Source organism: Manis javanica, chromosome X (genome assembly GCF_040802235.1).
Source record: "Manis javanica isolate MJ-LG chromosome X, MJ_LKY, whole genome shotgun sequence".
Lineage (NCBI taxonomy): Eukaryota > Metazoa > Chordata > Mammalia > Pholidota > Manidae > Manis > Manis javanica.
In genome coordinates, this window is record NC_133174.1 from 57,849,187 (window position 1) to 57,876,471 (window position 27,285).

At 42.3% G+C, this 27,285-nt stretch overlaps 2 protein-coding genes across 8 annotated transcripts in view; one reads left to right on the top strand and one right to left on the bottom strand.

The window, feature by feature from the left end:
• Positions 1 to 8,486: 8,486 nt before the first annotated feature.
• Positions 8,487 to 11,484, bottom strand: PDZD11 (PDZ domain containing 11). Of its 3 annotated transcripts, none has more exons than XM_037002945.2 (7): positions 11,343 to 11,484; positions 10,735 to 10,835; positions 10,195 to 10,278; positions 9,868 to 9,924; positions 9,478 to 9,576; positions 9,190 to 9,250; positions 8,487 to 9,042 (listed from the first exon to the last, which is right to left on the bottom strand). In XM_037002945.2, exons 2-7 carry the CDS (start codon positions 10,819 to 10,821, stop codon positions 9,008 to 9,010), a joined length of 423 nt encoding a protein of 140 aa, XP_036858840.1. In that variant the 5' UTR covers positions 10,822 to 10,835; positions 11,343 to 11,484; the 3' UTR covers positions 8,487 to 9,007. The 3 variants fall into 3 exon arrangements, with proteins under 3 accessions (XP_036858840.1, XP_036858839.1, XP_036858841.1); XM_037002944.2 differs by lacking the exon at positions 11,343 to 11,484 and adding an exon at positions 11,275 to 11,299; XM_037002946.2 differs by lacking the exon at positions 11,343 to 11,484 and adding an exon at positions 11,037 to 11,254.
• An 8-nt stretch (positions 11,485 to 11,492) lies between these two features.
• The window catches only part of KIF4A (kinesin family member 4A), a 153,010-nt gene continuing 137,217 nt past the window's right edge, over positions 11,493 to 27,285 (top strand). For 2 of the 5 annotated variants that reach the window (XM_037002942.2, XM_037002943.2), the window contains exons 1-5: positions 11,641 to 11,787; positions 11,972 to 12,110; positions 12,227 to 12,341; positions 20,782 to 20,972; positions 22,690 to 22,782. In XM_037002942.2, coding sequence (XP_036858837.1) covers positions 11,765 to 11,787; positions 11,972 to 12,110; positions 12,227 to 12,341; positions 20,782 to 20,972; positions 22,690 to 22,782 — 561 coding nt within the window. In that variant the 5' untranslated portion in view covers positions 11,641 to 11,764. The other 3 variants (XM_037002939.2, XM_037002940.1, XM_073227791.1) reach the window with 3 other exon arrangements.

Here is a 27,285-nt window from a genome sequence, read left to right on the forward strand (position 1 = left end):
TCTGTCTAAGGTAATGGACTTTTTTTGTTGAGACAGAAGGAATCCAAGGTAAGTGACAGAAGGGGAAGAGATTTGAGCTTTGATGGGGGATACCCCGTAACCTCTGGAAGCTAGAAGATTAAGTAGAGAGGCAGTGTCAAGTTGAGACTGTTCCCACGAGAGACTGCAGAGTAGAAGATCATCTATGTATTGTAATAAAGTGGACTTGGAGTGATCATGATGAAACTGTTTGAGGTCCTGAGCTAGGACTTGTCCAAAAATATGGGGATTATCTCGGAAGCCTTGTGGCAGAACTGTCCAAGTGAGTTGTTCAGAATGTCTCGTACATGGATCCGTCCAGGTGAAGGTGAAAAAATCGTGGGAGGAGGGGTCTAGAGGGATAGAAAAAAATGCGTCCTTGAGATCTAGGACTGACAAGTGGGATGCCGAGGCAGGGATCTGCGATAAAAGGGTGTATGGATTTGGAACTAAAGGATGGATAGGTACTTCGGCCATGTTGATGAGGCAAAGGTCTTGGACAAGGCGGAAAGATCCGTTGTTTTTTTTAACAGCTAATGTGGGAGTATTAAATGGGGAGTGAGTGGGTCTGAGGTAATTTTTGTTTAAGAGATCTTGAATGATGGGTTGGAGGCCTATGAGGGCTGAAGTGGTTAGGGGGTATTGGGCCTGACAGATATACTGAGAGGGGTCATGTAATTTGATAGAGGCAGGAGGACATAGAGCCACGGAGGGGCTTGTAATATCCCAAACTTTGGGATTCACAGGGTGTATGAGGGCGGAACGGGAGATTTCATGGGGTAGAGGGGGGTCGTCAGCTATGAGGGCCATCAGAAAGGGAGTACTGGGGGCTGTGGGAGTGGATATAGTTATGGAAACATGGAGGAGAGAAAGGAAGTCCCGTCCTAGTAAAGGGATGGGACACTGGGGTATAACCAGGAAGGAGTGGGAGAAAGATATGGGATTGTTTTGGATTGTACATAAAAGGGGGGGGTTTAATGGGAAAATCTGTTTACCTCCTACCCCAACTATAGGAGTAATGGCAGGCATGGTAGGGCCCCAGTATTCTCGCAAGACTGAGAAGGTGGCTCCTGTATCTAGGAGGAAGGGGATGAGGCAACCATCTACTATTAAAGTAACCCTGGGCTCCTGTTTGGTGATGGAAATGGTTGGGCGAGAAGCCCCCAGGCCCCGTCAATCTTCTTCTGCCAGCGTCACTACGGCGGGCTTAGGATGGGGGTTGTTCGTCCAGCCTCCCCTTTGGGTGGTTGGGCAATCAGACCCCCAGTGGCCCATTTTGTGGCATCTGGGGCATGGGGTGGTAGGAGATTTGGGGGAGGGGCATGCCCTTGACCAATGTCCCTCTTTTCCACACTGGGAACAAGTTCCTGGGGGGGCATGTTTGTAGAGGGGCTCCCAGGTTGTGGTTTTATCAGCTGGGCCAACATTTGGAAATTGGCCTGATCAGCCTTTTGTTTATGGCGTTCTTTCTCCTCCTCCCGGTTATGGAAGACTTTAAAGGCCACTGTTAGGATCTCAGTCTGTGGGGTAGCGGGGCCCTGTTCTAACTTTTTGAGTTTAGCTTTAATGTCAGGGTAGCTTTGAGCTAGGAAGTATGTCATAAGGACATGTCTTCCATCAGGCATTTCTGGGTCCAGGCTGGTATATTGTAATAGGGCTTGAGTGAGTCTGTCTAAGAACTCAGAGTGGGTTTCGTCTCTCTTTTGAATTATGTCTTGGAGCTTTTGAAAATTGACAACTTTACGAGCTGCCTTTTTCAGACCTGCTATTAAGCAGGAGGCAAAAATATCTGAAGAGCGGAGCCCCACGGCAGTGTTATAATCCCAGTGTGGGTCTTGTTTGGAGATAGCAGTGGGGTGAGGGGGATAGGTTGGGTTAGTCCTGTGGGTTTTGGTAGCGTGCGTTTGGGTGAAGTCCCAAACTCATCTACGCTCTTCAGGGAGGAGAGTATTGGCCAGGAGTATGAAAATGTCATGATGTGTGAGGCTGTAAGACTGGAGGGTCCATTGAAACTCCCTGATGTATGTCGTGGGATCAGTGGAAAAGGAACCTAGACGTTTCTGTAGTTGGGCTAAATCTCCTAAGGAGAAAGGTACGTGAACGCGCATGATGCCTTCAGATTCTGCTACCTCCCGGAGGGGGGCAATAATTTTGGGAGGCCCTCGGGACTGAGTGTGAGGGAGACTGAAGGGTTCTGGTTCAGTCTGTGGGGGGAAAACAGGTGATGGGGGCAAAGACGCGATAATTTCGGGAGGCTCTCGGGACCGAGTCTGAGGGGGCAAAGACTGAGGAGGCTCCTGGAACTTAGGTAGAGGGGGGCTGAAAGGCTCAGGCTCGATCTGCGGGAGGGGGGAATGTGAGGGGGATGGAGGAGGAGGGGGGGAGGGGGGGAGGAGATAGTGGTGGAGGGAGGGGAGGAGGGGGAAGGGAAAGGACGGGGGGCTTCTGTGGGGGTGGAGGCAGCAGCGGTGGTGGAGGGTGGAGGGGTTGTAGGAGGGGGAGGGGCCGAAGGGGGCAGCCTGTATGGCCGGAGGCTCGTCGGCCGGGTCAAAGGTAATTGAAGAGGGACTGGGAGTGTGGGGAGGGGAGGGAGACAGCTTGCAGGCTAGGAGAACTTGGGGCAGGGAGCAGGTGGTGCAGAGGCTGGGATTTTGAGCTAGGAGGCGAAAAGCTTCGATATAGGGAATCTCCTTCCATTTTTTCAGGTGCTGGCAGTAGTTAAAAAGATCGCGAGTGATGTTAGGATCAAGAGTTCCCCCTGCAGGCCATTGGTTGTTATTGTCTAGGGGGTATGTCGGCCAATCTTTGGAGCAGTATTTACGGAGAAGTTTTGGTTTTATATCAGATGTCAGGGAGAGGGTAGGTAGATGCTTGAGCAGGCATTCAAGAGGTGAACTTTCAGGGAGGGATGAGGAGGCTCCCATGGCTAAAGGACAGAGAAGGAGACAAGCAGGGGAAGACGAACGGAGATCCTCAGACTGGAAGCAGACCGCAAGGAGACAAAGGGCATCCCCAATGATCCTTGGTGGTCTGCAGAAATTCGTACACGAGTCGGAATTCCTTAGGAAGTGTGGGTCGTCACCCAGACTTCTCTAAGAAGGCAGAGTGCCGGAGTCACGAGGTACCTAGTACTAGGAATTTTCGGCAGAGAGAATGGATTTCGGTGGACGGAACAGAAGGAGGAGGGGGGAAAAGGGAGCGTTCTCATCCGCAAAGGAGTCACCTCATTTATGGCTGTTGGAAGGGGGGCCTGAGGGTCTGCTGCAGCCATGAAGGCCTGAGGCGGGGATTTATGGCTGTTGGAGGAGGGGCCTGAGGGTCTGCTGCAGCCGTGAAGGCCTGAGATGGGGAGAGTTCCCTCCTCATCCCTGAGTGTCAGGGCCTTGCTGGACGATCACGGTCAATGGCACTGTGATAGCTTGGGGGAGAGTGGCCCACCCCAGGGAAATTTTGCTTAAAAAGTTTTGGCACTGATGGAAGGGACAGTGAGTGTGTTTATGACTGTCGGAGGAGGGGCCTGAGGGTCTGCCGCAGCCATGAAGGCCTGAGGCGGGGAGAGTTCCCTCCTCATCCCCGAGCATCAGGGCCTTGCTGGACGATCACGGTCAATGGCACTGCGATAGCTCGGGGGAGAGTGGCCCACTCTGGGGGGAAAACTTACCTAAAGGCCAGAAAGGAGTGGTGAGTGTGATGAGCCAGTGCCGGAAAAAGAGGACGAGGGTAAGCTGCTGCTGGTGTTGGGGGGAAGACAGGGCCCAGTTGAGGTGTCCCGTCTCCCGGGTTTCGGCACCAATGAAAGGAAAGGAGTGACACACAGCAGCAATTCACCAGAGAAATCCGCTTTTTTAGAGAAAGGCACTGGGTTATATAGGAAGGGGCATGGGGTGGTTGTGGTGTTACTTCTACGGGGCTGGTGGCTATTGGCTAGGTGCTGGGATTGGGAAGGGGGCAAGAGGTGATTGGGCTTCAGGTGGCTCCATCGGGAACCGAGGACCCTGAAGAGAAGCCGGAAGTTCGCCATCTTACTGGTGGGGGCATAACAACCCCCCCTTCCCTTTGGTAACTGTTAGTCCATTCTTGGGTTCTGTGATTCTGCTGCTGTTTTGTTCCTTCAGTTTTTTCTTTGTTCTTATACTCCACATATGAGTCAAATCATTTAGTACTTGTCTTTCTTCACCTGGCTTATTTCACTGAGCATAATACCCTCTAGCTCCATCCATGTTGTTGCAAATGGTAGGATTTGTTTTCTTCTTATGGCTGAATAATATTTCATTATGTATATGTACCACATCTTCTTTATCCATTCATCTCATCCACTGATGGACAGTTAGGTTGCTTCCATTTCTTGGCTATTGTAAATAGTGCTGCGATAAACATAGGGGTGCATCTGTCTTTTTAAAACTGGGCTGCTGTATTCTTAGGGTAAATTCCTAGATGAGGAATTCCTGTGTCAAATGGTATTTCTATTTTGAGCTTTTTGAGGAACCTCCATACTGCTTTCCACAATGGTTGAACTAATTTACATTCCCACCAGCAGTGTAGGAGGCACAATGGCCATTTTGACAATATTAATTCTTCCTAGCCAAGAGTATGGGATGATTTTCCATTTGTTAGTTTCCTCTTTAATTTCTCTTAAGAGTGTCATGTAGTTTTCCAGGTATAGGTCTTTTACTTCCTTGGTTAGGTTTATTCCTAGGTATTTTATTCTTTTTGATGCAATTGTGAATGGAATTGTTTTCCTGATTTCTCTTTCTGTTAGTTCATTGTTAGTGTATAGGAAGGCCACAGATTTCCGTGTATTAATTTGGTATCCTGCAACTTTGCTGAATTCCGATATTAGTTCTAGTAGTTTTGGAGTGTAGTCTTCAGGGTTTTTTATGTACAATATCATATCATCTGCAAACAGTGACAGTTTGACTTCTTCTTTACCAATCTGGATTTCTTGTATTTCTTTGTTTTGTCTAATTGCCATGGCATGTCCACTTGGTCATGATGTATGATACTCTTGATGTATTTTTGAATTCGGTTTGCTAATATTTTGTTTAGTATTTCTGCATCTATGTTCATCAGGGATATTGGTCTGTAATTTTCTTTTTTGGTGGGATCTTTGCCTGGTTTAGGTGTTAGTGTGATGTTGGCTTCCTAGAATGAATTTGGGAGTATTCCCTCCTCTTCTATTTTTTGGAAAACTTTAAGGAGAATGGGTATTATGTCTTCTCTGTATGTCTGATAAAATTCTGCGGTAAATCCATCTGGCCTGAGGGTTTTGCTCTTGGTTAGTTTTTTGATTTCCGCTATAATTTCGTTGCTGGTAATTGGCCTGTTTAGATTTTCTGTTTTTTCCTTTGTCAGTCTTGGATGGCTGCATTTTTCTAGGACATTGTCTATTTCTTCTAGGTTTTCAAGCTTGTTAGCATATAGGTTTTCATAGTATTCTCTAATAATTCTTTGTAGTTCTGTGGGGTCTGTCATGATTTTTCCATTCTCATTTCTGATACTGTTGATGTGTGTTGATTCTCTTTTTCTCTTAATAAGTCTGGCTAGAGACTTATCTATTTTGTTTATTTTCTCAAAGAACCAGCTCTTGGTTTCATTGATATTTTGTATTGTTTTATTCTTCTCAATTTTATTTATTTCTTCTCTGGTCTTTATTATGTCCCCAGTAGGGCTTTTACATCCTAAATTCCTGGCTGCATTCATGACTCAACTATTGCAGTGGCTGTCTGTGACATCACAAGTGGTTGTTATGCTATATTTTGCTTGAAAGGGGGTTTGTGGGAAGCAATAGGGAGGTTACTAAGATTAGCAGAGAGTAAGGATAGGTACATGATTCTTTCCAGACCTCTATTAAATGTTTCAGCTCTGTAATACATTCTATTGTAAACATCAATTTTTTCAAGAAGACAGATAAGTGGGTAGAAGATGTACTAGCAGAAAGAGGTGATGATGTCACCATCCTGTTGGTGGGAAACAAAATTGACCTGAATAACAATAGGTAAGGTATAACTACAACTTCTTATATAATGTCTATGGGGAAGGTCTGCTGTCCTCTATTTCTTTGGGAGAAGTTAAAATTGTCAGGGTTCAGAGAGGTCTTGGGTTCAAGGCATCTAAGTTTCTTGGTCCTACGGAAGCATCATCACACCTCAGAAGGATCTATCTCTATCCACTAACTCTGAGTCAGAAGGGGTCTTACTACTATCTGGTCCCTTACATCATTTCTCATTGTTCCAGACAGTCTCTGCAGAATTCAGAGAAGAAAAATCCAGAGGCCTCAATGTGAAGTTATTGAGACTAGTGCCCAACTGGTTAGAATGTTTAAAGTGTATTACCCATTACAATACTTGTGTTGCACTCTTGTCACCAGCTATCCACCACTGCTTACTCCTTCGGATAACCTTGACTTGTCCTATCGTGGGGTGGGGGTAAGTTTCATCTCCCATCATGCAGTGCAAAGGCTTGGAATCATGTCTTTGAACCTGTTTTTTTTCTTTTGTGCATCACCATTCATACGCATACACACACAGCTATTCCAACACATGGCTTCTGCCTTTCCTTCCAGAAATAATTAATCTCCACTGAAGGTAGTTGAATTTTTTGCTGAGGTAGGCAGTGTACAAGCAGAGAAGGTAAACTTCCTTTGCTGAGTTGATGGCCAGGCCAATGTTTCTGCCTAACTGATATTTAAAGGAAAGTGGGACCTACTTCAGTCCAAAGCAGTCCCCTGGTTTGCCTTTAGGTGAAAGGGATCACAAGATCAGAATTCTTGTGTCTCCTGAAAGCTGCCACTGGGAGTTGAGATTTGACCCAGGCACCTCACTCTATTACTTAACACACACTTCAGTGGTTGAAATCCAACTGGAGCCCTACAATGACTCAGGCATGAAAAGCCATTTTCCCCTGATGGCTTAGACTGTCTCTCTGCCTAATTTGATGAATTTATTGCATCTGGGCTTCTCAGTGCCCAGACCTTCTTCCCAAACCGCAGGCTTATGGTTTAAATACTTGGCCATTTACTCAGCTCCTGTCCAATTCCTGGATTTAGTAGTAAAATGGAACCCGTGAAAATATCATTTTTTCTTAACCGCATCTTGCAGCTATTGGGTGGGAACTTCTTGCAGGACCTAGGAATCCCACCTTACTTTCTCTGCTAAGACATCTCTATAGGGGATGCAGTTCTATAGCAGCTGAGATGCCTCAAAGACCGATACAATTCATTCTGCACTGTTTTCTTATTACACGCTCAATATAAGACTGGTCCTTTTGCCTCAGCCCGTTACTGCTTGCATACTCTGTATGCTAAACGTGTACCTCCACAGTGCAGTTGCATCATGCTAGTGTCCCAACACAGAACCATTCCAAGTAGCTCAAAGAGAACCAGTGTAGGGCAGGAGGGTTTTTACCTCTTAGGCTAGTGGCACCTGGCTAGAACTTTTTACCATGTTTACTTCTTAGATGAGTTTTTTTACAACTCAAGAGTCTTGGATTTCAAGTCAGCTAATAGGCCTTTGTGCAGTATCTCAGCTTCTAGTTTTTCTCAAGATGGCCACTTGGGGGCAGTAGAGCAAACAGGAACACAGGAGTGGATTTCCCAGGAAACGGAGACAGCTGAATTAGTTCTACCTCCAGCTCTGTTCCGCAAGGATGTTGCTGTCAAACAATGGCACTGAGCCTGGACAACAGGTAACTGAGTAGAGCTGGGGTGGGATTTATCGGAAGAGCCAGAACTTCCTCAGAGATATATTACTGCTATTTAGAACTGTTTCCCATATTTAACAATTTACCTCACTTATTAAAACAGGCTCCATCCAAAGCAAGACTCTTTCTCCAAGGTCTAGAAATAAGTATCTAAGCTTCCCAGGATTCTTCCAAGACAAATGTGTGACTTGCATTTTGAGGGCACTTTACCCCATACCTCATTAGAAAGCTTTCTATTCTGACTGGGTATTTTGAACATGCCAATGGAAATGGCCTACAGTGTGGCCTGGAATCTCTAACAGTGGATTGGTAACTAAGGAACTAAGAACATGGCAGCAGGTTATTTGTTGGTTGGGCTAAAGAAAAGGGAGAAGTCAGCAAGTACTACTACTCAACCTACAAGTTGGAAGCTGGGCACCAGTATTTTATTGCTGTCCCTGAAAAGAAACATAGCTAAGCATCTCCCTTAGTTTATGTTCCAGATCAAAGAATCTGGGAAGGACAGAACTATATTAATCATGCCCCCTGCAAAGAAATGTCCAGAGCTCAAGGGGGGAGGGGCACTATCTCTCCCAGTACCCTCACCCTGTACCTTTCCTCAGTTAGATTGTAGGTAAGGCTCTTGGGCCTCCCTAGCATCTGGCCAGAGGTAGTTGTGAAGTATAGTGTTGCTTTGTTACTTCCAGTGGCTCCTCTCTTTGGAAGAGCTTTTATTTTTGCTTCAATAGCATTTTATACCCAGTTAGTATCATCCAAAAGTCACACCAACATTGCTTCAGCATTGCATTTTACTTTTTGGGGGAGAGGACAGGAGAAGAAAGGGGGAAAAAAACAGGGTTCCACTGGAGTCTCTGGAGTATATGAGACTGGTAATATAAGGATGGGATGAGATGCCAGGCAGATTAGATGGAAGGCCCCCCAGGATTCTTTTTTCTACTGATTTCTATACTCTAATGAAAATGATATGACATATGGATTATTACTTAGCACACAGTATTTTAAAAACGTCAGTTGCCTTTTCTAGTAGGGCTCTCCACAGGCTAGGCTATACCTAGACTTCATCATCCTTCTCCTTTTAGGGAATGGAGCTCACTCAGAAAACTAGGGAACTAAAGTGCAGTACAACATGGGGAATGCAGTTGTCCAGCCGGCTCAATGCAGGGCCTCACTCTCTCCCCATCCTCCCCACTCCATTCTTCCAGGGTGGGGCTGAGAGTAGAGAGTAGAGTCCCTGAGGCCTAGCCAACTTCTTCTAGAAGATTCCATGCGGATGGCTGTGGGTTACAACTCTCTAGTGCACAGTCCTCTCCTTTTGGCGATGATAATCTGGGGAAAAGAAGGAAAAGCAGCAGGTTATTTTCAGGCCTGAGCTCCCAATTCTCCAGCCCCAATTTGTGGGGCTTCTAGTAATCAGTTTAAAAAGTTCCCTCCCAGGCTCCTGCCAGGTAAGTAAAAAAAGAGAGTGGTACTTACTGTAGGGAAAGAAGCGGACACGCATGCTGATTTCACGGGCTGTCTTCAGGATCTCAACAGCCTGGAAGGAACAGAGCAGCTTGTACAACTGAAGAAATATGACCCAGGACAAGATCATAACAGGAGGCAAACAGTTTGACACTCAACTTTCCAGTCACTAATAGCTGCTTCCTCCTGGTACACTTCCTCAGGAGAGAGTCTCATTAAGTTACCATTAGACTAATCCCATCCAACTTGTTCTACTTGGGATAGTTTCTTGCTTCACCACAGCCCAAATCCTGTGCTCACCTTGCTGTGTTCAATATCTTGGAAATCCACATCATTCACAGCTAGGACTTGGTCCCCTTCCTGAAGTCCTGCTCGATGTGCATCAGAGTCAGGAATCACCTAATGGCAAGGAGAAAATATGTGTGCTTGAGGTGGTATCATTTCAATGACTGTAAGTGAAATTAAGTGCTATTCAAATGTAAGATGCTATCAGGTTTGTGTGTGTGAGACAATGTAAGGAAACAACAGATGGCTTGCCAGGTGGGAAGTTTTAAACAGGAAAAGGTGTCCCCATTATGCCCTTTCTATGAGTGTACTGAATTATCCTTCTCCCAGGCCTTGGGACATTCTGCAGTCTCATAACTTAACAGAGGGAAGTAGCTATCCATATGGCCTACTAGGCACACGCACCTTGGAGATGAAGATGCCTAGCTGAGAGGCCTTTCCTCCTCGGATGTTAAATCCCAACTGTAAGACAAAAGCAGAGCACAGAATCAGAGCTCAATATAGATCCCAAACCCAAGAACACCTAGTAGCATTGCTGTATGACGGCTTGGCCTATGTGTCCCTCAGAGAGAAGTCAGAAGCTGAGGAAGTGGTGTCTCAGCCTTCCTGCCCACAAAAGGAAGTTTCCTTAACTCCCTAACTGCTTCCCAATCTAGCCCACTTAAGCCAGCTTCTGGGCCTGGTACACACAAATCTAGTTTGAAATAAGATGCAATTGTTCCATCAGCTTACCTGAGCTCCCGGGGGCTTCTTCAGTGTGACAATTCGGGGCAGAAACTGGGTCAACTCATTGTTGTAGTCTGGGTGGTATACTCTCTGCAAGACATGGCAACCCCATAAATCTTACTACCAGTCTTAGATTTTATACCCACCTTCATCTGAAACACAAATGCAATGCATCACCCCGAAGTCAGGAAAAGGTAAAGTCATGGGTTTAGTTTAAGAACAGAAAAAACTGTCCAAACGTATACATGGACAGCACGGGGGAATGCTAGCAGCCCAGTAGCTCCCCATTTCTTCACCACAACAGAATGGAAACTAGGGCTCTGAATTTCCAGAGTCCTCTGGTGTGAATGGACTCTGGAAGGAAGATTCCATAAGATGCTCCCAGTGGGCCCAGGTGCTCAGAATCCACCTTCTGGGTCCCCTGGCTACAACAAAGGCTAAAATTCACACTCCTTTGAACTTTTTAACCCTGCCATCACACCTTCCATATATTATGTTATGCCCACAGGGAAAAATCCCCTATTCAAGTGTACAAAAGGTCCTCACCTCATGAGGAGGAATCCATGCTGGTGGATTCTCATAGGCAGGCAGGAAAACCACTGGGTAATCATCGTAAGGAATCCGGCTGTCCATCTCATCAGCAAGGCCTTGGGATGGAAGGGTTAATTAAAGCTGACAGAAAAGGTTCGAAAGGGACAGCAAGACCAGCAAGTTTCACAAAAAACTTCAACCCATTCAAATTATGCTAGTCTATAAGCCCAGCCCACTTCTAGTTGATAAAGATTAGGGGAGAGAAGAAAAAGATGGAAAAAAATATTAACTTTGCTAACATATGGATGCCAAGCAACCTGCTAGGTTCTCTAAACTCCTTTATCACAACAATCCTGCAAAGTAGATGTTATCATCTTCAGTCCTCATTCCCGAGAAGAGGTAATTAGGATCCAGTCTAAAAAGATCTTTCTACTTTTAAGTCCAAGGGAGTCCTGACTAATTATTCATAGGGACTCGGGGCAGGGCACAGCTCCACATTCCCCAGATGTCATCAGTAATGGTGGGGACCCTCAGATCAACCCTTTCTTCTGCCACCTTGCAGATCCCCGCCCCGTAACCCCGGCCGGAGTCCCGCGCACACGACGCGATAAACGCAGCACCACCTCATCTGCCTGCAGGGATCCGCTTCCTCCAGCTCCGCTCCCCGCCAATTCAGTCTGAGACCCGGAAGCAGACGCTCGGCGGGGTCGCAAAGGGGCGGGCTCAGGATGAGGGGCGCAAGCCCGCCCCTTCACTCCGGCTCTTCCTGTGCGCGCCGACGTGCGTGCTCCGCCCGCGGGCTGTCCGCGCTCCGATTGGCCGGCGCTTCTGGGATTGATTTGAAACTTGGCGGTTAAAGCTCCGGTTGGCAGGGCGGCGGGAGACCGGGGCAGGGGCGTTTGGCTTGGTGAGTTAAAGGGGTACACCTTCACTCCGGATCTTCCTTTCCCGATACTCTGGCGCTTTGGTTCTTTGTCGTCGTCTGCCCTGGGGCTTTTCCTTTCCATTTCAGACGCCACTTCGCTGTCTTCAGAGTTTCGGGCTGATGGGCAGCCCTGTCGTGGCCAAGTATGAGAGTGACTCCCCTGCGTCAGCGATTCCGCGGGCAGCGGAGGCTGCCACCGCTACCGCTGAATTCCGTAACCCACCCTACCCTCTGAGGAGGACCTGAACCGAGGGAGGACGCCCTCCCCACCCTGCCGATTTACCACGATTCATCAGCAAGCATCTTTTCTTTTTTTCTCCTTGTTAGACGGTGCCGAGGTAGGATCATGAAGGAAGAGGTGAAGGGAATTCCTGTAAGAGTGGCACTGCGATGTCGCCCTCTGGTCCCCAAAGAGATTAGTGAAGGCTGCCAGATGTGCCTTTCCTTCATACCCGGGGAACCTCAGGTGCGTAGCTGAGTCTTGGGCCTTGTCTCTAAACAGCTGGAGCCAAATGGCAGGAGGGGCGTGGTCTCGCCTTCCATTTTTTTTTTCTCTTACTCCTTGTCCCTTGTCTTCTCTAGGTGGTGGTTGGTACTGACAAATCCTTTACCTACGATTTTGTGTTTGACCCCACTACTGAACAGGAAGAAGTCTTCAATACAGCAGTAGCGCCACTCATAAAAGGCATATTTAAAGGTAACGCTATTTAATTCTTCCATGATTCTTGAGCATATACCACCATGTGTCAGGCACGGTGTATAAGTGCTTCAAATAGAAAAAGGGACGAAACATGCGTCCTGCCTTCAAAAAGCCCACAGTCTACAACAAACCCAGTATCACTTTGTGAAAGTCTCTGTACCCTTGAAGCTAGTTTTATACTGTATTTGCTTTCTGTGGTTCTGCTCATGTTTGACTTCTATGTATTTTTTTTTGTCCTCCATCCTGATTAGATTCTAAGCTCTTCGATGGTGCTGATGATGACCAATATACCACTCTGCCCGAGGCCCAGGCCCTGCAAAGCCTGATTCAGAGATAAATAGTATAGCTTCCAGGCCCTGAAGGATTTAAAGTCCAGGGGTAGGAATGAAAGTAGATGACTACAATACATAATTTTAAGTACTTTAAAAAATTTAAACTTTTTGCCCCTGTCTTTAAAAAGTTAAAAAAAATACAGTGGACTCATTTCTGCTATAGAAGTAGCATTATTTTCTACAAAATGGTATGAAAACCAGGATGATACTAATTATGTTTGGGGAATTCGGAGTGAATTTAACAGCACAGGGAACCTTTGGGGTAGGTCTTGAAAGATGAGTAGAATTATTTTAGGTCAAGAAGGAGATTTCCTAAAGCCCCTGAATATTCTGGTCAGTTAACAATCTTTATTGCAGAAGCTAAGGCTTTAGTGTTGTTGAAGACCATAGTAGAATTCTGAAGTAGGGAGCAGGGCCTGAGAGGTGTCTACTTCTCATTCTTATACAGTGGTTATTCTTATACAGGATTTAAAGCAGAAGGCTATTTAAGAGAAGTAAGACCATGCATACTAGTTTCTAAAATTGAAAGGTGCATTTGTGCATCATCTAGTTTAACTTGTCATCCAAAGAAAAATACTTTCTAGCAATATCTCTGTTACGTGTACTTTCAGCGTCTCTTCGAAATTTTTTTGACAGGGAACTCACTGACTCGGTAGTCCTACTGATCAGTGTTTGGACAACTCTAATTGCTTTAGATTATATTGATATGAAATTTGCTTCCCAGTAATTTCTACCCAGTGGTGCTAATTCATTACTCTAGACAAACAGAAGCCTTCTTCCAGGCAACAGCTATTCACATTTGTTTTTCACTTTTTTAATGATGTCATGGCGTAGGTCACACTGAACACTTTCTTTCAAATTTTTTAAATATTAAAGCAATAATCCCAAACTTATAGAAATGTTGTAAGAACAGCATAAAGAACTTTTTTTTCCTGAGCCATTTGAAATGAGTTGCTTGCCTGAGTCCCTCAGAATACTTTAGTATGTATTTGGCATAAACAAAAACTTTCTGCTACATAACTACAATACAACCATCAAAATTGTGAATTACTACCATCTAGTCCTCAGACCTCTTTCAGGTTTTACCAGTTGTTCCAGTAATGTCCTTTATAGTAAATGAATCTAGTTTAGAATCACATGTGTATTTAGTTGTACTGCCTCTAGTATCTTTCACTGTAAAACTCTAGTCTTTTTTTTGACTTAAGTGATCATGATACTTTTGAAGATCATAGGCCAGTTTTTTTTATTTATTTTATTTTTTTGAAGAACATGTTTACTAGGCTCACACCTACCCCAAGTCCCCCCCCACAAACACCATTACAGTCACTGTCCATCAGCATAGTAACATGTTGTAGAATCACTACTTGTCTTCTCTGTGTTGCAAAGCCCTCCTCTTTCCTCGACCCCCCACATTATGCATGCTAATCATAATACCTCCTTTCTTCTTCCCTGCCCTTATCCCTCCCTACCCTCCCATTCTCCCCATTCTCTTTCCCTTTGGTAACTGTTAGTCCATTCTTGTGTTCTGTGATTCTGCTGCTGTTTTGTTCCTTCAGTTTTTCTTTTGTTCTTATACTCCACAGATGAGGGAAATCATTTGGTATTTGTCTTTCTCTGCTTGGCTTATTTCACTGAGCATAATACCTGCTAGCTCCATCCATGTTGTTGCAAATGGTAGGATTTGTTGCCTTCTTATGACTGAATAATATTCCATTGTGTATATGTACCACATCTTCTTTATCCATTCATCCAGTGATGGACACTTAGGTTGCTTCCATTTCTTGGCTATTGTAAATAGTGCTATGATAAACATAGGAGTGCATCTGTCTTTTTCAAACTGGAGTGCTGCATTCTTAGGGTAAATTCCTAGAAGTGGAATTCCTGGGTCAAATGGTAAGTCTATTTTGAGCATTTTGAGGAACCTCCATATTGCTTTCCACAATGGTTGAACTAATTTACATTCCCACCAGCAGTGTAGGAGGGATCCCCTTTCTCCGCAACCTCGCCAACATTTGTTGTTGTTTGTCTTTTGGATGGTGGCCATCCGTACTGGTGTGAGGTGATATCTCATTGTGGTTTTAATTTGCATTTCTCTGATAACTAGCGATGTGGAGCATCTTTTCATGTGTCTGTTGGCTATCTGAATTTCTTCTTTGGAGAACTGTTCAGCTCCTCTGCCCATTTTTTAATGGGATTATTTGCCTTTTGTTTGTTGAGGAGCGTGAGCTCCTTATATATTTTGGATGTCAAGCCTTTGTCGGATCTGTCATTTACAAAAATATTCTCCCATGCTGTAGGGTACCTTTTTGTTCTATTGATGGTGTCCTTTGCTGTTCAGAAGCTTTTCAGCTTGATATAGTCCTACTTGTTCATTTTTGCTTTTATTTTTCTTGCCCGGGGAGATATATTTATGAAGAAGTTGCTAATGTTCACATCCAAGAGATTTTTGCCTATGTTTTTTTCTAAGAGTTTTATGGTTTCATGACTTACATTCAGGTCTTTGATCCATTTTGAATTTACTTTTGTGTATGGGGTTAGACAGTGATCCAGTTTCATTCTCTTACATGTAGCTGTCCAGTTCTGCCAGCACCATCTGTTGAAGAGACTGTCATTTCCCCCATTGTATGTCCACGGCTCCTTTATCGTATATTAATTGACCATATATGTTTGGGTTAATGTCTACAGTCTGTAATCTGTTCCACTGTTCTGTGGCCTTGTTCTTGTGCCAGTACCAAATTGTCTTGATTACTATGGCTTTGTAGTAGAGCTTGAAGTTTGGGAGTGAGATGCCCGCCACTTTATTCTTCTTTCTCAGGATTGCTTTGGCTCTTAGGGGTCTTGGTGTTTCCATATGAATTTTTGAACTATTTGTTCCAGTTCGTTGAAGAATGTTGTTGGTAATTTGATAGGGATTGCATCAAATCTGTATATTGCTTTGGGCAGGATGGCCATTTTGATGATATTAATTCTTCCTAGCCAAGAGCATGGGATGAGTTTCCATTTGTTAGTGTCCTCTTTAACTTCTCTTAAGAGTGTCTTATAGTTTTCAGGGTATAGATCTTTCACTTCTTTGGTTAGGTTTATTCCTAGGTATTTTATTTTTTTGATGCAATTGTGAATGGAATTGTTTTCCTGATTTCTCTTTCTATTGGCTCATCGTTAGTGTATAGGAAAGCCACAGATTTCTGTGTGTTAATTTTGTGTCCTGCAACTTTGCTGTATTCCAATATCAGTTCTAGTAGTTTTGGAGTGGAGTCTAGGGTTTTTTATGTATAATATCATGTCATCTGCAAATAGTGACAGTTTAACTTCTTCTTTACCAATCTGGATTCCTTGTATTTCTTTGTTTTGTCTAATTGCCGTGGCTAGGACCTCCAGTACTATGTTGAATAACAGTGGGGAGAGTGGGCATCCCTGTCTTGTTCCCGATCATAGAGGAAAAGCATTCAGCTTCTTGCTGTTCAGTATGATGTTGGCTGTGGGTTTATCGTATATGGCCTTTATTATGTTGAGGTACTTGCCCTCTATACCCATTTTGCTGAGAGTTTTTACAATGAATGGATGTTGAATTTTGTCGAATGCTTTTTCAGCATCTATGGAGATGATCATGTGGTTTTTGTCTTTCTTTTTGTTTATGTGGTGGATGATGTTGATGAATTTTCGAATGTTCTACCATCCTTGCATCCCTGGGATGAATCCCACTTGGTCGTGGTGTATGATCCTTTTGATATATTTTTGAATTCAGTTTGCTAATATTCTGTTGAGTATTTTTGCATCTACGGTTATCAGGGATATTGGTCTGTAATTTTTTGTTTTGGTGGGGTCTTTGCCTGGTTTTGGTATTAGGGTGATGTTGGCTTCCTAGAATGAGTTTTGGAGTATTCCCTCCTCTTCTATTGTTTGGAAAACTTTAAGGAGAATGGTTATTATGTCTTCTCTGTATGTCTGATAAAATTCCGAGGTAAATCCATCTGGCCCAGGGGTTTTTTTCTTGGGTAGTTTTTTGATTACTGCTTCAATTTCTTTGCTGGTAATTGGTTTGTTTAGATTTTGTGTTTCTTCCTTGGTCAGTCTTGGGAGGTTGTGTTTTTCTAGGAAGTTGTCCATTTCTTCTAGGTTTTCCAGCTTCTTAACATATAGGTTTTCATAGTAGTCTCTAATAATTCTTTGTATTTCTGTTGGGTCCGTCGTGATGTTTCCTTTCTCATTTCTGATTCTGTTGATGTGTGCTGATTCTCTTTTTTCTCTTAATAAGTCTGGCTAGAGGCTTATCTACTTTGTTTATTTTCTCAAAGAACCAGCTCTTGGTTTCATTGATTTTTTTCTATTGTTTTATTCTTCTCAATTTTGTTTATTTCTTCTCTGATCTTTATTATGTCCCTCCTTCTGCTGACTTTAGGCCTCATTTGTTCTTCTTTTTCCAATTTTGATAACTGTGACGTTAGACTATTTATTTGGGATTGTTCTTCCTTCTTTAAATATGCCTGGGTTGGTATATACTTTCCTCTTAAGACTGCTTTCTCTGCGTCCCACAGAAGTTGGGGCTTTGTGTTGTTGTTGTCATTTATTTCCATATATTGCTGGATCTCCATTTTAATTTGGTCATTGATCCATTGACTATTTAGAAGCGTGTTGTTAAGCCTCCATGTGTTTGTGAGCTTTTTTGCTTTCTTGGTACAATTTATTTCTAGTTTTATACCTTTGTGGTCTAAAAAGTTGGTTGGTAGGATTTCAATCTTTTGGAATTTACTGAGGTTCTTTTTGTGGCCTAGTATATGGTCTATTCTGGAGAATGTTCCATGTGCACTTGAGAAGAATGTGTATCCTGTTGCTTTTGGGTGTAGAGTTCTGTAGATGTCTGTTAGGTCCATCTGTTCTAGTGTGTTGTTCAGTGCCTCTGTGTCCTTACTTATTTTCTGTCTGGTGGATCTGTCCTTTGGAGTGAATGGTGTGTTGAAGTCTCCTAAAATGAATGCATTGCATTCTGTTTCCTCCTTTGATTCTGTTAGCATTTGTTTCACATACGCTGGTGCTCCTGTGTTGGGTGCATATATATTTATATTGGTTATATCCTCTTGTTGGACTGAGCCCTTTATCATTACATAATGTCCTTCTTTAACTCTTGTTACTTTCTTTGTTTTGAAGTCTATTTTGTCTGATACTAGTACTGCAACTCCTGCTTTTTTCTCCCTATTGTTTGCATGAAATATCTTTTTCCATCCCTTGACTTTTAGTCTGTGCATGTCTTTGGGTTTGAGCTGAGTCTCTTGTAAGCAGCATATAGATGGGTCTTGTTTTTTTATCCATTCAGTGACTCTATGTCTGTTGATTGGTGCATTCAATCCATTTACATTTAGGGTGATTATTGATAGGTATGTACTTATTGCCATTTCAGGCTTTAGATTCATGGTTACCAAAGGTTCCAGGTTACTTTCCTTACTATGTAAGAGTCTATCTTAACTCACTTAGTATGCTGTTACAAACAGAATCTAAAGGTTCTTTTCTATTTCTCCTCCTTTTTCTTCCTTCTTCATTCTTTATATATTAGGTATCAGATTCTATACTTTTCTCTATCCCTTGATTGGCTTTGGGGATAGTCAGTTCAATTTTGCATTTGCGCTCCCCCTTCCCTACCATGATTTTACTACCTCTGGTGACAGCTATCCATCCCTAGGAACACTTCCATCTATAGCAGTCCCTCCAATAGAGACTGCAGAGATGGTTTGTGGGAGGTAAACTCTGTCAGCTTTTGCTTATCTGGAAATTGTTTAATCCCTCCTTCAAATTTAAATGATAATCTTGCCGGATAAAGTAATCTTGGTTCCAGGCGCTTCTGCTTCATGGCATTAAATACATCATGCCACTCCCTTCTGGCCTGTAAGGTTTTTGCTGAGAGCTCTGTTGTTAGTGTGATGGGCTTTCCTTTGTATGTGATCTTATTTCTGCTTCTGGCTGCTCTTAACAGTCTGTCCTTATCCTTGATCTTTCCCCTTTTAATTACTGTGTGTCCTGGTGTTGTCTTCCTTGGGTCCCTTGTGTAGGGGGATCTGTGGATCTCCATGGCCTGAGAGACTATCTCCTTCCCCAGATTGGGGAAGTTTTCAGCAACTATCTCCTCAAAGACACTTTCTATCCCTTTTTCTCTCTCTTCTTCTGGTGCGAATATTGTTCCTTTTGGATTGGTCACACAGTTCTCTCAATATTCTTTAATTTTTAGAGATCCTTTTTTCTCTCTGTGCCTCAGCTTCTTTGTATTCCTCTTCTCTAGTTTCTATTTCATTTATTGTCTCCTCCACCGTATCCAACCTGCTTTTAATACCCTCCATCATGTTCTTTAACGATTGGATCTCTGACCTGAATTGATTCCTGAGTTCTTGGATGTCTTTCTGTACCTCCATTAGGATGTTGATTATTTTTATTTTGAACTCCCTTTCAGGAAGAGTCACGAGGTCCATATCATTTAAATCTTTCTTGGGAGTTGTATTAACAATTTTACTCTGGAGAAGGTTCCTTTGGCGTTTCATGTTTGTATATGGCACCCTCTAGTGTCCAGAAGCTCTGTTCTGGAGCTGCTGAGCCCCTGAAGCAGTGTCAGGTTGCAGGGGAGCGGTACTGGGGGTAGGAAAGAGCTGTTCCCTGCCTCCTGGCTGCTGTGCCTGTCTCCACTGCCTGAGCCAGTGGGCCAGGCACACAGGTATAAGTTTTTGTCCCAGAGCAGCCAGATATGGATCCCTGCTTTCCATAAGCAGTCGGAATCCCAGTCTCCCCAGTAACTCTGCCTGTATTAACTTTCCAACCCAGTAGTCATGTGAGTCTCATGAAAGCACCATGAAATGTAGGTTTGTGCTCCCTGAGCAGATCTCCGGAGCTAGGTATTTAGCAGTCCCAAGCCTTCCACTCCCTCCCTTCTGCCTGTAAGGTTTCTGCCTGCTCCATTTGTCTTCCTCCCGCCGGTGACCTGGGGTGGGGGAGGGACTCCGGTCCCACGGAGCCACAGCTCTGGTAGGTTACCCCGTTAGCTGAGGTCTGCTCTTTTCTCCAGGTGTGTGTAGTCTGACGCTTCCTCTTTCCTGTTGCTCTCTCAGGATTAGTTGCGCCAATTAAATTTTCTAATTGTATCCAGTTTTAGGAGGAAGCCTCTGTCTCTCCTCTCACGCCGCCATCTTTAATCCTCTCCCACATTGGCCAGTTATTTTGTAAACTGTTTATCAATTTGGGTTTGTAATACATATTTATGATTAGATTCAGGTTGTATATCTTTAGCAGGAATATCAGAAATGATGCTGTATTCTTCTCATTGAATCCTATCAGGCAGCACATAATTCTGATATGTTTCATTACTGCTGGTGTTCATTTTGATCACTTGATTAAAGTGTTATCTGCCAGGCTTCTCCATTATAAAGTTAATCTTTTTCCTATTTACATATTTGGAAGACCAGTATATGATTCTAATTCTTCTAATTAGCCATCCCTCCCTTTATCTGTTCCTGAAACAGTATGGTTTCCAGACCCTTCATTACCTGGTCATTTTCCTTATAAGGTATCTTCACAGCTTAGTAAGAGCACTATAGTTCTACTTTTACATTCTTAACTTTGGAACTATGAGAATTAAATTACAGTCTTTAGCTGCAATATGAAGTAGAAAGTGATTCCAACATAAATGTTTTAGGTTAACATTGCTCTCAGTTGCGAAGACAAAGCCAGTATTTTTCAGTCAGCTCAACAGCACCCTCTTGTACTCTGAAGTCACAATACCACAGACCTCTGAGTAGAGAGGAAGTAGAATTACAGAGCTCTAAATGGCTTTTTGATAGTGACTTGGCCGCCTTCATTATCTCAGTCGATTGTGAATATTTACTTCCTAGCTTTCAAGGGCTATCATGAAGGGCACCCATTCTGGGGTTGGTATTTTTCTTTTTCCTTATGTAGAGTAGTACAAACTAATGGTACCCTTATAACTTTTCTCTGTGTCTGCTATTCCTAAGAGACCCTTGTCTTAAGAGAGCAGTCTCAATTTTATTATAAGTAATGCTGAAGGAAATGGACGATATTGATTGGATGAAAATATTTGAACACCACTGTGCATGTGGCTTCTATTTTGCCAGGATACAATGCAACCGTCCTAGCTTATGGGCAGACTGGCTCTGGAAAAACCTATTCGATGGGAGGTGCATACACTGCAGAGCAAGAGAATGAACCAACAGTTGGGGTTATTCCTAGAGTAATACAACTGCTCTTCAAAGAGATTGAGAAAAAGAGTGACTTTGAATTTATTCTGAAAGTGTCATACTTAGAGGTAAGTGATTTATCTTTAATTACTCTGGATTTGCATTTATCTTTGGGTAGAAAAATAAACCCAAATCAGGTTTTTCCTGGTGTGACTCAAATTAGTAAACAGCATTTTTAGGAAATTATACCTTAATAAATTAATAGAGAAAACTTACTGGCTCAGTTGGATCTGGCTCCCACCCAATTCTTTTCTTGTCAGAATAGTCTGTTTAATCTGATTGTTAGAGGAGTTGGCACTGCCATATAAGAAGATGATGGGAATTCTTTAATTCCAATTTGGCCCCTATTACTGATTCCCCAAATAGTCCCCAGAGAAACATTTGATTTCCCTTTGCTGTTCTGGGCTTAACTGATAATGCTGCTACTTCATGAAGAATGTTATAAAAATTGGGTGAAATATTGAGCCATGAAAGTGATGATAGAGTATTTATTCAACAGATACTTACTGAATGCCTACTATGTTACAGGCCCTGTTCTAGGTACTTGGGATATATCAGTGAACAAAACGAATAAAACTCCCTGCCCATGTGGGTATTTTCATTCCAGTGTATATTAGTATTCAAGTCGATTGACCTGTTCTCTCTAACTTCATGACACAAAAAACACATGCTTAGGGAATTTGTGGCTCCTGGGAAACTGGCTGTTTGGTTCCATAGCATAATATGATGTCTTATCTTTAAGGAGCAGTAATTAAACTTGTATAATTTAAACATGCAATTAAAAACTATTATATAAATATTTCATCCTGAAGTTGAATCTTAATATGTTAGTAGGTATAGGCAGTAAAGGGTTGGAAGATGGAGAGTTAAACATCATAAAGATTAGCCTTCTTGAGTCTCTTGATTAACCTAATTGTGGCCAAGGTAATCAAATGTAGTAACAGCTTAAGAACTTGATATTTTAAATAGTAGCAACACCCATAGTAGAAACAAATATGGTACTTACTATGTGCTAAACACTGTTCTAGGTACAAAAAGTTCTGTTGTTGAAATATTGGTTACCACTTCTCCCTTTTACTTCCCATTTCCACCCTCCACTAAGGACCCATTACTTAGATTTTAACAAATTGGCAAAGATGATGCTGTTAGGACACCATCAAAGAACTGAGTTTGGGTACCCGTGTAAATTTTCTTTGTGTCTGCTATTCCTAAGGGACTTTTGTCTTAACAGAGCAGTCTCAATTTTGTTACAAGTAAATGTGAATTCATTCTTATAAGTATCAAGTAATACACATCGTGTTAGGTTCTGAGATGATATTTAAAAAGTAAAAAGTTAAGTAATACAACATTTTTAAATTCATAAGTACCATAGGAAGAAAAGGTTGGTTATTTGAGAGCTTCCATCACATGGTATAGATGCAGGATGAGGACCTATAGCTGAACAGATAATTTGAGACAATGTTGGGAATTGTGCATATGGGAGTGGGCCAAATGCAGAAACCAGTGTTGAAAGCAGGCAGAGCTTGGGTCCAGCACCAGCTTGAGTGTTCAAGAGTGGGAGAGTGGGAGGCTCAAAGTAGATGAGAATAGGTGGTATAGACCTAGGAAATCTTAGTAACATGTGGAGTTAAAGCCCTCTTCTTAATTATAAAAATAATATGTTTGTTGTAAGAAATAATAGTACAGAATATCATAAAGAATTTAAAAAATTACCTGTGATCCCACCACCCCAAGATTACCTCTGTTAACATCTTGTTTTTACCACTTTGTTTTTAACAATATCAGATTTACAATGAAGAAATCTTGGATCTTCTATGCCCATCTCGTGAGAAAGCCTGTCAAATAAATATACGGGAGGATCCTAAGGAAGGCATAAAGGTGTGTTTGTCTCTCATCTGATGTCATTAAAAAATGTTGGCCACTATTGAAGTTCATATCCCTTTTATTTGCCACTGTGGTTTTAAATGACTACTAACATCTCAGTCTTTCAGATTTTGTATGGTCCAAATTCCCTTTGTTAATCTGGAAATCCTAGATGGGAACTCTTATTGGGAGGGAAGTTTTATCATCTTCCTGTACCTCTTAAAGGAATGCTAGTATCAATTAAATATTTATTAGTTTGTACAGAGTTCCAAGGCTATCCAGTACAGTAGCCACTAGCTATAAATGGCTATTTAAACTTAAATGAACTAAAATAGAATAAAATTTAAAATTCTGTCCCTCACTCACACCAGCTACATGCTAAAGTACTCAATAGGTAAATATGTGGCTAGTGGCTACTGTATTGGACAGAACAGATATGGAATATATCCATGCTCACAGAAAACTCTGCTGGGCAGCACTGTAATACACATCGTGTTAGGTTCTGAGATGATATTTAAAAAGTAAAAAGTTAAGTAATACAACATTTTTAAATTCATAAGTACCATAGGAAGAAAAGGTTGGTTATTTGAGAGCTTCCATCACATGGTATAGATGCAGGATGAGGACCTATAGCTGAACAGATAATTTGAGACAATTTTGGGAATTGTGCATATGGGAGTGGGCCAAATGCAGAAACCAGTGTTGAAAGCAGGCAGAGCTTGGGTCCAGCACCAGCTTGAGTGTTCAAGAGTGGGAGAGTGGGAGGCTCAAAGTAGATGAGAATAGGTGGTATAGACCTAGGAAATCTTAGTAACATAATATCTTACCCAACTTCCTCTCCTTCCTCTCTTTCCTGCCCAGAAAGTTAAAGGTTTAGGGTAACAGTACCTCTGCTTCTAGAAACATTTTATTTTCCTTCTGGGTCATTAAGTCATTATTCAGATACCAAGCAAGGCTTTAAGGATCAGACCTATTTTGAAAGCCTGATGAACTTGCAGTACAGGAAGCAGATTAGATAGTGAGGATAAGAAACCTGGGCAATGTGTTTGCTATCGCCAGGAAGAATGTTGGTACTGAGCCAGCTTCTGACCCAGTTCCAAGATCTTTTCTAGATCTAAAGCCCCATGCTCAGACAAGAATTAAATCCCAAGCATTTGAGTTGAAATTTATAAGATAAAGAAGTGTGAGTTTCTGACTTAAATTGGCGTGGGTAGGGACAAGTTCATAAAACTCTTCAGTAGATGGAATGTAAGAAGGTAGAGAAAAGAAGTATAGGTATTACAGTAAGGAATAGCTTAAGCAGGAAAGCAGAAATTATATTCTGCTTTAAGGAGGTGATAGGAGATTTGTTAGGACCAGAGTATGAAGCCAGGCTAAAGAGCTGTAAATAGTATATAAGCTATTTAATACTTCCGAATGAAGGATTTTCATGGCTACTTTTACCAAGTGCTTGTGTTAGATTTATATCTCTCCAATTAAGTGAGCTCTTGGAGGTTAGGAAAGTATCTTAAAATCCCTGTATTCTCATTATCTAGCACAGAGCTTAGTAGTATGGTGACATTTTGGAAGACAAAACAGAAATGGATTGAAAAAGAGAAAGAGTAGGATGAGGAAGGCCAGTTGGGGAAACTTTGCCTTATTTTTCAGGTGTGAAGTACTATGGGCCTGGACTAGGCAAGTAGATGTGGAAAGGAAAAGGAAGCAATGGATTCAGAAGAATGACTAGGAGTTGGTGACAGGTCAAATATGGAGGGATAGGAGGTTCTGAAGGGGAACCTGAGGTTTTGAGAATGGAGAAGTAGTAAAATCAGTGGTGGAAGGAAGATAAATTTGGTTTATGATTCACTGATTTCACAGTGTAAGTAGCAGGTAATTAGAAGTAAAGGAAGAGAAATCAGGGCCACAAATGTAGGCTTTGAAGCAAGGGAGTAATAAAACCATAGCATTTGGAGGCTCAAAAATACTTCATAATCATCTGGGTCAATCTTCAGAGGCTCTAGGAGATTCTAACTTACACTATTCTCCCAGGTAGCTAGAGTACCAAGCCTAGGATCCCGTTTTCCTGGTTTCTTAATCCAGTAGAAACTTAATGATGCTATTTCCCCTAGTGAAAATGAGGTTTAAAATGGGTTGGCGGCAAGGGAGGGCCACAGGGTCACGTGGAGGAGAAAGTAGCAAAGAAATAGCATAGCTGCTTGTGCGCCCCTTAATGGCCATGGGGCCAAAGTTTACCTTCATTTGGGGGTCCCTGGAAGGCATTTAACCATTGCTATCCCCAAATCTAGAGGTCTTTTCCAGCTCCAGTATTGGTTGGCACCCTTGTTTTGGAAGTCCCTAGGGGAAATTGCACACCTGGGTTTGCAGTAATTACAGTTACTAATTAGCACTCCTCATCACTACAACTGTTGCCTTTATTGAGGTTTTACTGGAACATCAAGGCATTGTTTTTTTTTTCTGGTAGATGATCAGTTTTTTGTTTTTTTGTTTTTTTAATTTTGCTATCATTAATCTACAATTACATGAAGGACATTATGTTTACTAGGCTCCCCCCTTCACCAAGTCCCCCCCACATACCCCTTCACAGTCACTGTCTGTGTAGTAAGATGCTGTAAAATCACTACTTGTCTTCTCTGTGTTGCACAGCCCTCCCCGTGCCCCCCCAACACTATACATGCTAATCGTAATGCCCCCTTTCTTTTTCTCCACCCTTATCCCTCCCTTTCTACCCATCCTCTGCAGTCCCTTTCCCTTTGGTAACTGTTAGTCCATTCTAGGGTTCTGTGATTCTGCTGCTGTTTTATTCCTTCAGTTTTCCTTTGTTCTTATACTCCACATATGAGTGAAATCATTTGGTACTTGTCTTTCTCCGCCTGGCTTATTTCACTGAACATAATACCCTCTAGTTCCATCCATGTTGTTGCAAATGGTAGGATCTGCTTTTTTCTAATGGCTGAGTAATATTCCATTGTGTATAGGTACCACATCTTTATCCATTCATCTACTGACGGACATTTAGGTTGCTTCCATACCTTGGCTATTGTAAATAGTGCAGCGATAAACATAAGGGTGCATCTGTCTTTTTCAAACTGGAGTGCTGCATTCTTAGGGTAAATTCCTAGAAATGGAATTCCTGGGTCAAATGGTATTTCTATTTTGAGCATTTTGATGCACCTCCATACTGCTTTCCACAATGGTTGAACTAATTTACATTCCCACCAGCAGTGTAGGAGGGTTCCCCTTTCTCGCCAACATTTGTTGTTGTTTGTCCTTTCAATGATGGCGATCCTTACTGGTGTGAAGTGATACCTCATTGTGGTTTCAATTTGCATTTCTCTGATGACAAGCGATGTGGAGCATCTTTTCATGTGTCTGTTGGCCATCTGAATTTCTTCTTTAGAGAACTGTCTATTCAGCTCCTCTGCCCATTTTTTAATGGGATATTTGCTTTTTGTTTCTTGGGGTGTGTTAGCTCTTTATGTATTTTGGATGTCAACCCTTTATCGGATCTGTCATTTATGAATATATTCTCCCATACTGTAGGATACCTTTTTGTTCTATTGATGGTGTCCTTTGCTGTACAGAAGCTTTTTAGCTTGATATAGTCCCACTTGTTCATTTTTGCTTTTGTTTCCCTTGCCCAGGGAGATATGTTCATGAAGAAGTCCCTCATGTTTATGTCCATGAGATTTTTGCCTATGTTTTTTTCTAAGAGTTTTATGGTTTCATGACTTACATTCAGGTCTTTGATCCATTTCAAATTTACTTTTGTTATGGGGTTAGACAATGATCCAGTTTCATTCTCTTACATGTAGCTGTCCAGTTTTGCCAACACCAACTGTTGAAGAGGCTACCATTTCCCCATTGTATGTCCATGGCTACTTAATCGTATATTAATTGACCATATATGTTTGGGTTAATGTCTGGAGTCTCTGTTCTATTCCACTGTTCTGTGGCTCTGTTCTTGTGCCAGTACCAAATTGTCTTGATTACTGTGCCTTTCTAGTAGAGCTTGAAGTTGGGTAGTGAGATCCCCCCCACTTTATTCTTCCTTCTCAGGATTCCTTTGGCTATTCGAGTCTTTGGTGGTTCCATATGAATTTTTGAACTATTTGTTCCAGTTCGTTGAAGACTGCTGTTAGTAATTTGATAGGGATTGCACTGAATCTGTAGATTACTTTGGGCAGGATGTCCATTTTGACAATATTAAATCTTCCTAGCCAAGAGCATGGGATGAGTTTCCATTGGTTAGTGTCCTCTTTAATTTCTCTTAAGAGTGTCTTGTAGTTTTCAGGGTATAGGTCTTTCACTTCCTTGGTTAGGTCTATTCCTAGTTATTTTATTCTTTTTGATGCAATTGTGAATGGAATTGTTTTCCTGATTTCTCTTTCTGTTAGTTTATTGTTAGTGTTTAGGAAAGCCTCAGATTTCTGTGAATTAATTTTGTATCCTGCAACTTTGCTGAATTCCGATATTAGTTCTAGTAGTTTTGGAGTGGATTCTTTAGGGTTTTTTATGTAC